At 45.5% G+C, this 12103-nt stretch overlaps 1 protein-coding gene and 1 long non-coding RNA gene across 6 annotated transcripts in view; one reads left to right on the plus strand and one right to left on the minus strand.

The window, feature by feature from the left end:
* Positions 1-339: 339 nt before the first annotated feature.
* LOC115337378 lies at positions 340-5840 on the minus strand. 3 transcript variants are annotated; one of them, XR_005931518.1, is made up of 4 exons: positions 3910-4444; positions 1574-1812; positions 1262-1447; positions 340-531 (listed from the first exon to the last, which is right to left on the minus strand). It is a non-coding gene; the product is annotated as an uncharacterized LOC115337378 (long non-coding RNA). The 3 variants fall into 3 exon arrangements; XR_005931519.1 differs by lacking the exons at positions 340-531; positions 1262-1447; positions 1574-1812 and adding exons at positions 1945-2711; positions 2915-3038; positions 4454-5840 and having other exon boundaries at positions 3910-4170; XR_005931520.1 differs by lacking the exons at positions 340-531; positions 1262-1447; positions 1574-1812 and adding exons at positions 1945-2711; positions 4454-5840 and having other exon boundaries at positions 3910-4170.
* Positions 5841-6195: 355 nt separating this feature from the next.
* The window catches only part of CDC42SE2 (CDC42 small effector 2), an 87210-nt gene continuing 81302 nt past the window's right edge, over positions 6196-12103 (plus strand). The window contains exons 1-2 of one of the 3 annotated variants that reach the window (XM_041120647.1): positions 6196-6789; positions 7729-7786. In XM_041120647.1, the coding sequence (XP_040976581.1) occupies positions 6196-6789; positions 7729-7743 (609 nt within the window). In that variant the 3' untranslated portion in view covers positions 7744-7786. Of the gene's footprint in view, positions 6790-7728; positions 7787-12103 lie in introns of those variants that run through there. The other 2 variants (XM_030005633.2, XM_030005634.2) reach the window with 2 other exon arrangements.

Here is a 12103-nt window from a genome sequence, read left to right on the forward strand (position 1 = left end):
TTAGGCCCAGCCATGTGCAGACACCCGTGCCTTGTTGTGGCAAACTCTGTCTGGCAGTACAGCTGGACATGCAAAACTGCACCTTCCCCAAGAATGAATCAGTGAGGCTGATGGCGTAGTGATAAAAAAACCCTGTGTAACCTCACACACACATTTTCTGTGGCATGGATAGCATTTGAGTTTAATTTTTAAGGCAACTTACATATATCCTGCTTTTGGCTTGACCTGAGAGTTTTCTGAAATTCTCCCAACTCTGCTAGCAGTTAGTGGGATTCCTGTTCTAGGAAACATCTCAGCACGTTTTCCCCAGCACATCATCTAGTTCTGTTGTGAGCCCCACCTCTTTTGACCAGTACTATGGACACGAAATAAATACCAGTACTTAATGATAATACTGTCTGAAATCCCAGTTGCAAGTTCAAAAAGCATACGCTTCAGGGCATACAGTCACTGTTCAGATGCTGAGGGTGGTTGGTTTTTTTTCATGAATACGAATGTCCTGTTCAAAACACGTCGTCAATCTTTGGTGGCCTAGGACTAAAAGCAATTCGAAATTAATCTAGCAGGTTGGCAAGAGATCAAAAATACCAACAATATATGAGTTGATGCAATTTACTGCCAGTTACATAAACAAGGAAGGCATCTTAATGGAGTGGCTGATGGCACAGCCAAATACTGCTGCGAGCAAGCTTTTAGTACTACCTATCCATCAGCTGAGTAAGATTCTGTTCACTGCTTAAAAGTAAATAATGAAATTAAACTAGCTACAATAAACACTGTACAGTGTAGGGAAAAAAAACCCAAAACCAAAACGGTGGAAAAGATACACTGAAATTTATAAGGTGGAACTGAATATGAAAGCTCCTGGTATAAAGAAAAAAGACCTAGGCACACAAAGCACTGTGTTAGGAAGCTGAGCACACAAGGTAAAAAACTGGTCTCACTGAAGACAGTGGCGCATCTTCCACTAAGTCATTCAAGTTCTAAGGTCAGCAGATTGGGGTACTTCCCTGTGTTTAGGAACCAAGAAAATGTTTCATGAAGAGGACAGAATTCACCTTAGAACCATAAAATACTCCTGATACTGGATACAGCATCCTGTTGTATTTTTTTAAAGTCAGAAATAGAATTATTCTGAAAGTATTAGGAATGGTGGTTTCCTGTTTATTGTCCTTTTTTGGCGGGGTAGGGGGCGGGGCATGAGGCAAATGGGTTTGAACAGCTTAAAGTAAGAAAAAGCAATGGGGATTTATATTGTTACCAGATGAAGAGTTGCCATCTTGTCACTGTTCCTTGGTTAAATTGACATGGTTCTGCTGCAGGGACAGACAGGTTTATAGGAGTGAGAATGTGAGTCCACCTAGTTTGCAGTTCAGAACAGGGCTGATATGGTTGCATTCAAAAAACAGCGAGTATAAATCTTTAATGGAAGTGGCAATTAAAAAATCTGAAAGAAAAAGAAGACAATTAACTTACAGAACAAAAACAAGGGAGCAATGTCAGCCTTCAAAGTGCTGGCTGGATGCTAGGAAGGATGATCGTAAATGGTTCAGAGACCTAAGAAGTCACTTACACACAGCTCCTGTTGACTTCAGAGGACTTTTTCCCAGATGAATAAAAGCTTCCTAGGAAAATACTTAAACCTAGCCAGCAGTACGAAGATACGTCTGTAAAACTCTCTGTGCCATGAGCAAGGCACCTAGGACTATTAACAGCAATGATGAGAAAAATCTGATGTCACAGAGAATTCCAGGGGCTTTCCTCCCATTCCCAGACCATTCTACCCAGTTTCATAGTAGCATATTGCAAAGCCTGTAAAACACAAAGCCTGCTTTTTACAGTTCCTAATGAAATGCCCCTGATCTTTGGTAAAACCAATACAACTATATTTTCATAAACAGGAAAATGAAGTTAATCCCTAGAGCTTCTGAAATAATAATGAAGTTTAAAAGTGTAGAATTATTTATTATTTGTATCACAATAGCAAGTAGAGAAGCCAAACAAATTGGGAGTTGCTTAATACCGGGCAATGTGCAAACAGAGCACAAACATAACAGAAATATGCAACCTAAACAGACCAGACAGCCAGAGGGTGAGAGAGGAAACAGAGATGCATGTTAAATAATTACGACTTTCCAAAGCCATGTACATGCACAGAATCAAAATTAAGGGAAGTTACAGAAAATATATTAGAAACCTAACTACCAGCCCTGGTTCTTGCAAGTGTAAAAAACCGCCATTGTTTGTGGGGTTGCATTTCTGTCAGAAAATTATTATTTCTGACTATTATTAGTACTATTATCTGAGAAAATCCCTCTGGATTTTCTTTTGGTGAGCTTCTTCTGTTCAAGGATCTTCTTTTTATTATGCAGAAAAACTCTGAGCTAGTTTGCCAAGTTCAGGTCTTTACATGTTGAGTGAGAAGTGACTGAGTCAAGAGGACACACATTCTTTTCCATTCTCCCCACACTTTCTCGGTGAGTGGTAAATCTGCCTCACGCTACTTGGTGAAAGAGCACCTCAGCTTGTGTTTCAGGTCTCTGGATCTAATTCAGAAAAAGACATATGCTACCTATAAAGCCATAAGGGAGGGGGTATGGTGCATCAGCTTCCACATGGACAGTTACCAGGCCATGTAGAGGGGCTTGTATCCAAAACACATGCAGATTCAGAGAGTTTGCTGGGACTTCCAGGTGAAACTTCTGCCTGTTCTGGAAAAAGCAAGTTTTTCCCTTACCCAGACTCATTCACAGAGAAGAACCATTTAGAGAAAACACTGGAAAGTGAATATCCCCAGTAGCTTCCCCTTTTAGCAGAGAAGACAAGAAAGAAGCTAGCCTTTCTTCTCCACCTCCACCACCCCCACTCACTGGGCTGACCTCCTTTTAAAGCTGGTGGTTATGACTGGACTCACCTTCAGCCTTGGCCATGAACAGACCCTTCCTTCCTTGCAATCGACTGAGCAAAGTGTAACACGTTGCCTCCTGTTAGCTGAGCCACATTAACAGACCATACACCTGGTTCCTTGCCTGTGGCAACTGCAAAACAAACCACATTTGTCTAGGCTGCCGGGATGAAGGCACACAGTTGCCACAGCTAAGGAATGCAGTTATGGTCAGCTAACACAGCTCAGTGAATAGCTACCTTAACCGCTTGTAATTGCTGGTCCACACCTTCACTGACTTGTATATGGCTACACTAGAAATAGAGGAATTCCATGGTGTTTATGAGTGTTATACCCACACACTGCTATTTAATCACAGCTAACATGTTCATTTTATTGTTCATTTAAAAAAGGAGAACAACACATTGTTATATTTAGAATTATAAAGTAATTTTTCCCTTTTAAAAAGCAATCTCTTTTTTTCACAGACACCATCAAAGGCAGCAATGATGGATTTCTATTTGTTGTGTTTGATATGCCAACTAGCAAGCACCCTGGCCCACAGGGTGGGAAGAATACCATTTATCACCAAAGGTTCATATAAATATTGAGTTATTTCTGCCTGACCATTTTTTCATGCTTCGGCATGAGGCCCTGAGGACAGTGGGAGAGGAAAAAGTTTTTGAAAGATAACGTTCTTGCCCAACTTTGGATATGGAAGAAGTAATTAGTAAAAGTAGTCAGTAATATGGGCAAGGCTGTCACTGGGGAAACAAATCAGGAAAATGGTCAGTATTTAGTCAGAAGGACACAAGAGAGATACTTGGAAAGAAGTAAAGACAGCGTGACTGTGCTTTTGAGGAACTAATACAATCTGTTGGTCAGAGCACCTTTGTCCAACTCAGTTCAAACTATTGAAGGCTTAGTTGAGTTTATTTGCAAGCATGGCTGGCTCTGTACACAGTTTGTTCTCACACACAACGCGATTAGTACTTTGTTAGTAACTATGGTAGCTGAATACATACCATTGCTGCCAGAAGCAGCCTGGCACATGACTGTCTTCTGACATGTATTTGGCATGTGCTTTCGTAATGCTGGACCTGGAGGGCTTGGCTTCTTACAGGTTCATGCTACTGGGCTACGCAACGTGCCTGTGGGCACTCTAGTGTCCGTTAAGACACGTGGCAGGGGAGATGCCCGAAACTCTGAAGATGTACCAGAACCATCTAACACAGATGATTGTGGATGCATGCACTTGACACATCGTTGTTCCTTGAGAGGAATTTCTGTGTGGAACAGTTCAAACCATGAGTTAGCACAGGGTCTGATGAAAATGCCACAACTCTTTAGAATACAGTGGTACTCCTAATGTGGACAGTCCTTCATGGGAATTGTTAATGTGTTAGCAGCTTTGGCCTAAGATTCTTGTGATGCTCCTGTGATTCACCTGCTCCTGCATGAAATTTGGCCAATAAAAGCTGGAAGTTCTTACTTACATCACAGGTCTTAAATGCACAACACTGAAGCAACATGTTGCATGGTGTTCCCCTTCTTGGTTTGTACATTTACCAAATCAGGATAATGTTTCTGCAGAAGTTCTCTGTGTAAATATGCCTACTTGCAACATTTGCATTTAACAACACTTTTTTTTGCACAAGCTCAACAGAATTTCTGTTAGTGTGTCTTCTTCAATATTGCTTTGCTCCTTCACCCAAGAATTTTTCAGGAGAGGAGTCCTGAGACATAGAGCTTGAGAAAGAAAAGGAACTTGTGGTTAGATCTCTACCCAAACTTTGGATTAAATTTCTGGTTTTACCACACACTACATGTATGACCTGAGGCAAACAATACTGCCTCTTTATGCTGCAATTTCTCATCTGGAAAGTGGGGAGAATAATACTTTCTCTACATCACAGGGTTCTTGTGAAGTAAAGTCCCTTAACAGCAATGAGAAGCTTAAGCAGAATGGAAGCAACCATCGCAGCTGTTCTTTGCAGTCATCAGATAAGGGTGTTCATCATCTAAGCACATGCAGCTGAAACACCACGGGCAGGGTGCTGGGCTGGGACTGGTTTCCAGTGTCTCTGTCCGTGCAAGGGGAGATCAGTGGCTGGGCATGCTTCACACGGTGTCCTTCTGAAGGCAAATTAGACATAACCACATCTGGTACCTCAGTGGGCACAAATAAAGACCTTCTAGAAAAATGTCCAAAATCGTAAAAACAAGAGTCTGGAAAAATAACAAAAATCAACCACATTGTCTTACTAATGACAAGAAATCTATATTGTTAATAAGTGTAAAGGTCAGGGATTCATACAGACTAAGAGATCAAAAGGTTTTGAATTTTTTTTTTTTACATGCTTGATACCCTTTTCAGACTGTTTTATAACCGTTTGCGGATTTAGGGATAGACCAGGAAATTTTCCACTCTACAATTGGTGCCTCCAGTCTCCTTCCCTGTGATACCATCCAAATTCAGCTTACTGGCAACTCGTTAGCACTGCCACATTTTCCATTTTAACCCACGCTGCTGAACCACGGGTGATGTGCGAAACCAGGACAAGCAGCGCACAGGTGAGATGGCGGAGGACGGCAGCCTCTCCCTACGTGGAGAACTGCAGCTTGACAGCACCACCGTGTCACTGGGTAGAGCTGCCGGCTGTACTTTGCCACCCAGCCAGGAACGCCTGAACTTGCACGTTCGTCTTGTTTCATATTTGAGTCGTACTTGCCACCCTTAGCTTTTTTCCCCCCTTTTTTCTTTTTAAAAGACAATATACGCCCAGTGGAATGGAAAGAGCTCCCTTCAAGAGCGGCAGTGGTGCCACAGCTATTTTGAATCAGTAAATCACTTATGGGAGTGATGAGCCATCACCTCTCTGCAAGGTCAGGTTCAGGTTGCTGTCACGGACTGAAGTGACTGCCGGGGCGGGGATGTAGGATGGGGAAGTTTACCGACGCGCAGAGGGGCTTGCTGCCGTTGACAGCCAGGGATCTGAAGCCAGAGCCCCGTCTCTTTTCCTGGAGGTCCGACCCCAACCGCACCAGCTTTCGTGACCCGCTTCCCACACCTCTTCAAGGCCTCTGCAACGACAGCACCGAATTTTGGGCAGCCGGCTACCGAACGGTCAGCCATTTGCGCTACCTGCCCCGGGGCGTGCCATCTCCTCACGGAGGGAAGGCAGAAAACGCATCTGAGGAGGGGTGAGACGACCCCGCCGGCTTCGGAGGACCCTGGAGGCGCTGGCTTCGCCCGCCTCCGGACAGGGAGAGCCCATCCCGGGGACCACAGCGGCGCCAGCCCGGCCCCCATGTCCCACTGGGGTTGCGCAATAAGGCCCGTTGCGGCTCCAGGGTCGCTCCGCTCCGACCGCCCGGGCGCGGCGGCTCTCCTCAGGGAGCCGCCGCGCCCGGGCGGCCGGAGCGGGGCGGGCAGGGGGCGCTGCGGCGCCGGCCCTGACGGCGGTTTGAAAGCGCGGCGGCGGCGGCGCGGGCGGTACATCGATAGGGCTGACGGGCAGCGGCAGCCGTCCTCGCCGCCGCCCGGCCTCCTTTGTCCCTCCCCTCCCCGGCGCGCCCAGCCCAGCCGGCAGCGCGGAGCGGGCCGGCCTGGGGATTCCCTCCCCGCGCCGCCGCGGTCGCCATCTTCACCCCCTACCTCGCCTCGGACCCTGCCGGCCGGGCTCCCGGGAGCGCGGGGCGGGGGGCGGGGGGGCCGCGCCGCGCCCGCCCGCCCGCCCGCTGCATGTGACCGCCGGGCGGTAGCGGCCTCCTCCGCGGATCTCGTCTGCGTCCTCCTCCGCCCCCAGCGCGGCGGGGAGGGGGCGCGGGGCGCCCGGCAGCGGGGCACGGAGGTGCCGGGGCGCGGCGTGCAGACAAAGGAGCGGGCGCCGCCGTGGGCAGCGGTGAGTGGCGGGGGTGCGGGGGCCCCCGCCTATCGCCGCCCCTCTTCCCCGGCGCGCCCGCGGGGCAGGTACCTGCCGGCGGGCCGGGCTCCGCCGCGGCCGCTCCCTTCCCCGGGGCGGGGGCGGGTGCGCCGAGGCTCGGGCTGCTGCCGCTGCCGGCGGGGTGGGGGCTGCCCATCGGCCGCCGCCGCCTGAGACCGCCGGTGTTTCCCGCACCGCCGACCCCGCGGCCGGGCAGTGGCGAGCGAGGAGCCCGGGGGCCGGGGCTGGGCCGGGCGGGGCGTTGTGGGGGGGAGCCTCCGGCCCCGCCGTCGCGGGAGCGGGCAGCAGGGAGCGGGCAGCGGGGCTGGCCAGTGCTGCGGGCGCGGCAGTGATGCTCAGCGGTAATCCCGCCTGACACTCGGACAGAAAGGAGCAAGCAACAGATTTTTTTTTTTTTTTTTTTTTTTTTGGTGGGCTATAAGAAAAGGTGAACAGGGTTTGGGTTTTTTTTTTTTTATTGTTAGGTCTCTCCCCCCCCCCCCCCCCTTGGCCAAGCGGGGGGGCAGGTGCTGCCGTGAGCAGGTGGGTGAGCGGCGGGAGCGGCCGGCCAGGGGGGCCTGGGCTCGGCCTGTGCCGGGCACAGGGCGTGGTGGCGTGCCGGGGATGCCGCGGAGCCGCCCTGCCCCCCCCCGGGCCGCCGCCACCCGTGTCCCTGACCGCCGTGGGGAGCCCCGGGCAGCGGCGTGAGGGGCGGAAGGCCGACCGGGGGGGGGGGGTGGTGGGCGATGGGGTATAACAGCGATGACTTTGTGGTGCATCCAGAGAGGGAGAGTCGTACATAACACGGTGGTTTGAAATGTGGCGCTTGTCCTGTGGGTTGAGCGTTTGGTTTTCAGGCAGTTATTCAATGTGTGTAACCTTGTGCTCTTACCAAAACTATAAATCTTACTTTCATAGGGCAGGGGAGCATAAGGTCCTGCGACTTGTGACTCTGATGTTGGATATGCATTAAACTGTAAGTCTTCTGATTTTGTTTTTGAAGTTGGGTGGATGAATGGAGTATTTATTTCAGGTTTGTGTGACAAAAACTTCAGAAGTAGTTTAAATGAAACCCTGAACAGACTTTTCCCATGCCCGTTGCACGTATATGCCTCCTGGACTGCGATAATTGGTTAAAAAATAGAAAAGTAAAGAAAATCTGTAAAGCCTGGGGGGAGGGGTTGCCTCAAGCTCTTTTTTTAGGGTTTTTTTTTGTTGCTGGTTCTTACTTAATTCTCAAGGGCTGACAGTCACCTTTTAAGCTTAAATCAATGTATAGGGAACACCTGTAAGTGTAATACTAGTATGTTTCCTTATATTTAACTGAAGTAACTGAGGTTCAGTGGTGCTTTTTTCTTGCTCGTAAGGATTGTTTAGTCAATTTCCTTAGGTAATCTGATTAATAATAGCTCAGTGAAGGTACAGATATGTTTCTCAAAGTTGTTTTTTATGTTGTTGAAATATAGATGCAATTTTGAAAGGTGTAGTAAAATACTAATTTTGTATAGTAATTATTTTTTTGAAGGGTGAAAGGGACTATTGTAGATGTAATCGTAGAAAGTGATCAGGCAAATGATTGTAACCACTGATGAACTAAGTAGCAGCTCAAGTAAGCAATGAGATAATTCACTGTATAATTTTTAGTATGTACATAAATTTAATTGTGTGTCAGTAGTTGCATCTGCTCTCTTAAATTTAATTTCTCCCATTAGCATGAGTGAGGAACTAGAATCTGGATATAGCTGTCCAGATACCTAAATGATTTTGCTAAAGGGTAATACTTTCTACGTGCTTTCTCCTTTGAGTAAAGGCTGGTATCCTTTCCACAGCAGAGAATCAGTTATTCTATGTTCACAAAGCTTCCTAGTGAATTTTCTGTATATCTAGACCAAAGTTGTATAGATAGGAAATTACAGTGTACTGTCTATAAAACATTATAATGCATTTGTACACCAGACAAATGAAGAACTCTGAAACTGTTGTCTGAAACTGTTGTCCAGAAGTGTTACAGCTGTGTCGTATGTTATCTTCCATTTAAGGGCTGTTTTGCTGAAAAGTAATTGACAATTTACTTACACTGTCATATAACCAGACAAAATAAATTGATTTGAAGCTTGCTAGTAGTTCTGACCTTATGAGGGTGTCAGAAGTTCTGTGGTGACTTGCAGTGTGGTGGTCTGTGGGAAGCCTTGTGGACATGGTGGCTTGTCACGATAGGGAAAAGACAGTTAGAAATGTTTTGAACATCCCATCATAGTTTCTGCCGTCCAAAAAATAAGTTGAATTCATTTAGAAACAGGAAGGGGAGAAGAGAAGTTGAGTGTGCATTCCAAATGGCTTTCTAAATATTTTACTGTGACTTTTTTTAACCTAGATATCACAGCTTTCATTGCAGTGATAAAACATTAACCCTAAAGCAGTGTCGAGAAATCAGGTCATGTCCCCTAGAGGCATTACAGTCATCAAGAAGTGTTAAACATCTCATTTCATATTTTTCCCTAACAAGAAGTGCAATTGACACTCTCTTACCTTTCTGGAAGGGGTAATGGTTTGTGGTGGTGAAATGATGTTAATCAGCAGTTGCTGCTATAATTCATTGTCCACTGGGGAGGACTCTGTGTAACACCTGGTAATTTGAGACAGCCTTTTGGAGCAAACTTGCACAAACCCTTTAGATATTTGTGCCAGACCTTTTGACCCTCAAAGGTGGGGTGTGAAGGGGTTTCTCTTCAGTTAGGATTTCTTGCTAGGATTACAATACACTATAAGAAAAACACTTTTTCTTTACGCTATTGACATATGAATTACAAGGAAAACATATTTCATTCTGTGGTATATGACTGAGGTGGCAGTTACTTGGAGTTCAAGAAGTTTTTTCCAGCTATTAAGAATAGTGTTGAGACATTTGCTTTGCTTAATGTGATTTATAGACCAGCCTTCAGGCATGAAGCATAATGTGGAATTAAATTACTCAATACTGTAAGAAAAAAAAAAAAGTTACAGGACTTCCTGGACGTACCTCTCTTGCAGGTGGTTTTTTTTTTTGTTTGTCTCATTTTTGGTGAACTTAGCTTGTTGTGGAGTGGCAAATTACATGTCAGCTTAGCATACCATAGTGCTAAAGAAGGTCTCTTGCCAGTCTGTTTTGCAAACTCTGTCATGATTTGTGTTAGCTCTTTGTGCAGAAACCCACTGGGTTCTGGTCAGTGTCACTAAGTACTTGTATAGAATTAAAATATGACTAACTTTCACTTACTTTGAAGTAATACATTGACTATTCAACTAGCTTTCAGCAACTTACTTGCAACTCTTGATTACACTTGACAACCTGAGTCCAGGAACGGAACAGCAATTTATCATCAAATTCATTACTGCAACGCATGTTTTTACTAGATATGGTTCTAGCTAATATCAAAGATTGTCGCCTTACATAAACATGCATCTGAATGACACAGTTATCTTTGGTCGCCACCTTACCTCTGGGTATCTGTTTCTCGCTGTATACCTCTGTGCGCTCAGATAGAGAAAAAGGGTGAAGACTTGTGTGGCCCTTCATAGAGCCTTGTTGTACCTTACTGTGTCGTACTCATTAAAATGTGTTTGCTAGTAACTACCGTATCTGTTTAATATTAGTCTTCTTTTGCATCCTAATCTTAATATTGGCCTGTAAAGCAAGTGACTGAGTTTTAAAAGAACTGGCGATGTTGTGAAAGTGTTAGTCACTGTTTTGATACCTTAAAAATCAGAGAAATGCTTTCTTATATATGCTGAAGGATTGTAGGGAATTGGCTGCTGTTTACTCCACAAATGTAGCTGGTACATATATGCCTGTTTTCTAATGCAATTTTATCAGTTCTTATAGTATACTTAGCAGGGTTAACATGAGGGAGTTTTTTTAATATCATAGCTGTCTTGCTGTAATACTGTTGCATTAAAAGTACTGAAGCTAAGCGTACATGATGATGATTGCACAACTAAATGATTATTTTTTTTTTCCAGGACAAATTTTTTAATAGACTAAATGGAGATGTATTAGAAAAGCAGGGACATGGTGTTCCTTCCTGTAGCCAAGCCTGGGAGGAAAATAAAGGGGTGAGGGGGAGGAGGAATGCTTCCCTGAAGGATGCTGATCCTGAGATGGGTGGGTTGGATTCCTTTTTGTTTAAAAAATGTAAGTAAATCTGAAGGTTTTTGAGTATTCACAGTCACTTAAAAGTTTCAGGATATTTTGATGAAGCAAGTCTGTCTTGCATGATTAGTGTCTCTTGTTTTATTGCATGATCAGTGATGATGTCAAGAAATAATGACAAATGCAAGGAACAAGCAACCTGAAACAAATGAAGGTGGGTAAGAGAGCAATCAAACAGCTGCACTGAACGTGTTGAAGCAGGGGCTTCACGTAAAGAGCAGATTGAAGAGGAGGTTTAGCAGTGGGAAAGCTGGCTGTTACTAACAGAGACTGTAGGAAAGCTAGGCTGGTGTGTGTCCTATTGAGAAGGTCTGTTCTCAGTGCCTGTTACATAGCTGGGTAACTCTGTCTGAGGACCCCTTTGGTCTCTTTCTAGTTCAATTTTTTTGTGTGTGGTTATAAGTGGATGTGTGAGATGAAACTACTAGTCCAAGGGTAATTACTGTCCCAAGAACAACAGAAGATTTCTCTTGATTGCTTCTCCTCAACTCCAAGAGGAAGAGGAGCTCTCTTGCCTGTAATGAAGGCACACTTAATTAGCAGAGACCTAATTCAGAGCACTCTTCCATCTTCTTTGTCAGTGTCACATTAACAGAAGGGTTTAGGAGGGAGGTATAGAGAGGAAGACATAAGGTGTCAATGTGATCATCAGCAGGTTTTGCAGGCTTCTTCCTGGAAACATGACTATACTATATTAACTTCCTCCTCTGATTTAGTTAGCTTTCTGTCCAATCAGTTTGGTAATATTTGTCATGAGATGTCAGAGGGAGAACTGATACCTTCTCTCTGCATGTGCAGTAGTGCGTTGGAGTGGTACACGGGAGAAAGCAAGCTGCTGACAGTTGCATTGCCTGAAGAGCTAGGAACTGTTCAGCTTCCTTCAAAGTTATGGTTAAGGCATATTCAACAAACAACTGAAATGGATCTCTGTGCGTTGTGTTCAATGGATGGCTTGCTTATTTGGCTGATGTTGAAAGTATGGATCACGGTATAGGCCAACATCTAGTAATGTCAAAGGTCTATCGGATTGCAGTTACCTGAGCACTTGGTCTGATACTGTGTTTATTAGAAAACTGTCAGCTCAGTCCTTCACTGGACAGAGTT

Source organism: Aquila chrysaetos, chromosome Z (genome assembly GCF_900496995.4).
Source record: "Aquila chrysaetos chrysaetos chromosome Z, bAquChr1.4, whole genome shotgun sequence".
In the NCBI taxonomy this organism is placed as follows: domain Eukaryota; kingdom Metazoa; phylum Chordata; class Aves; order Accipitriformes; family Accipitridae; genus Aquila; species Aquila chrysaetos.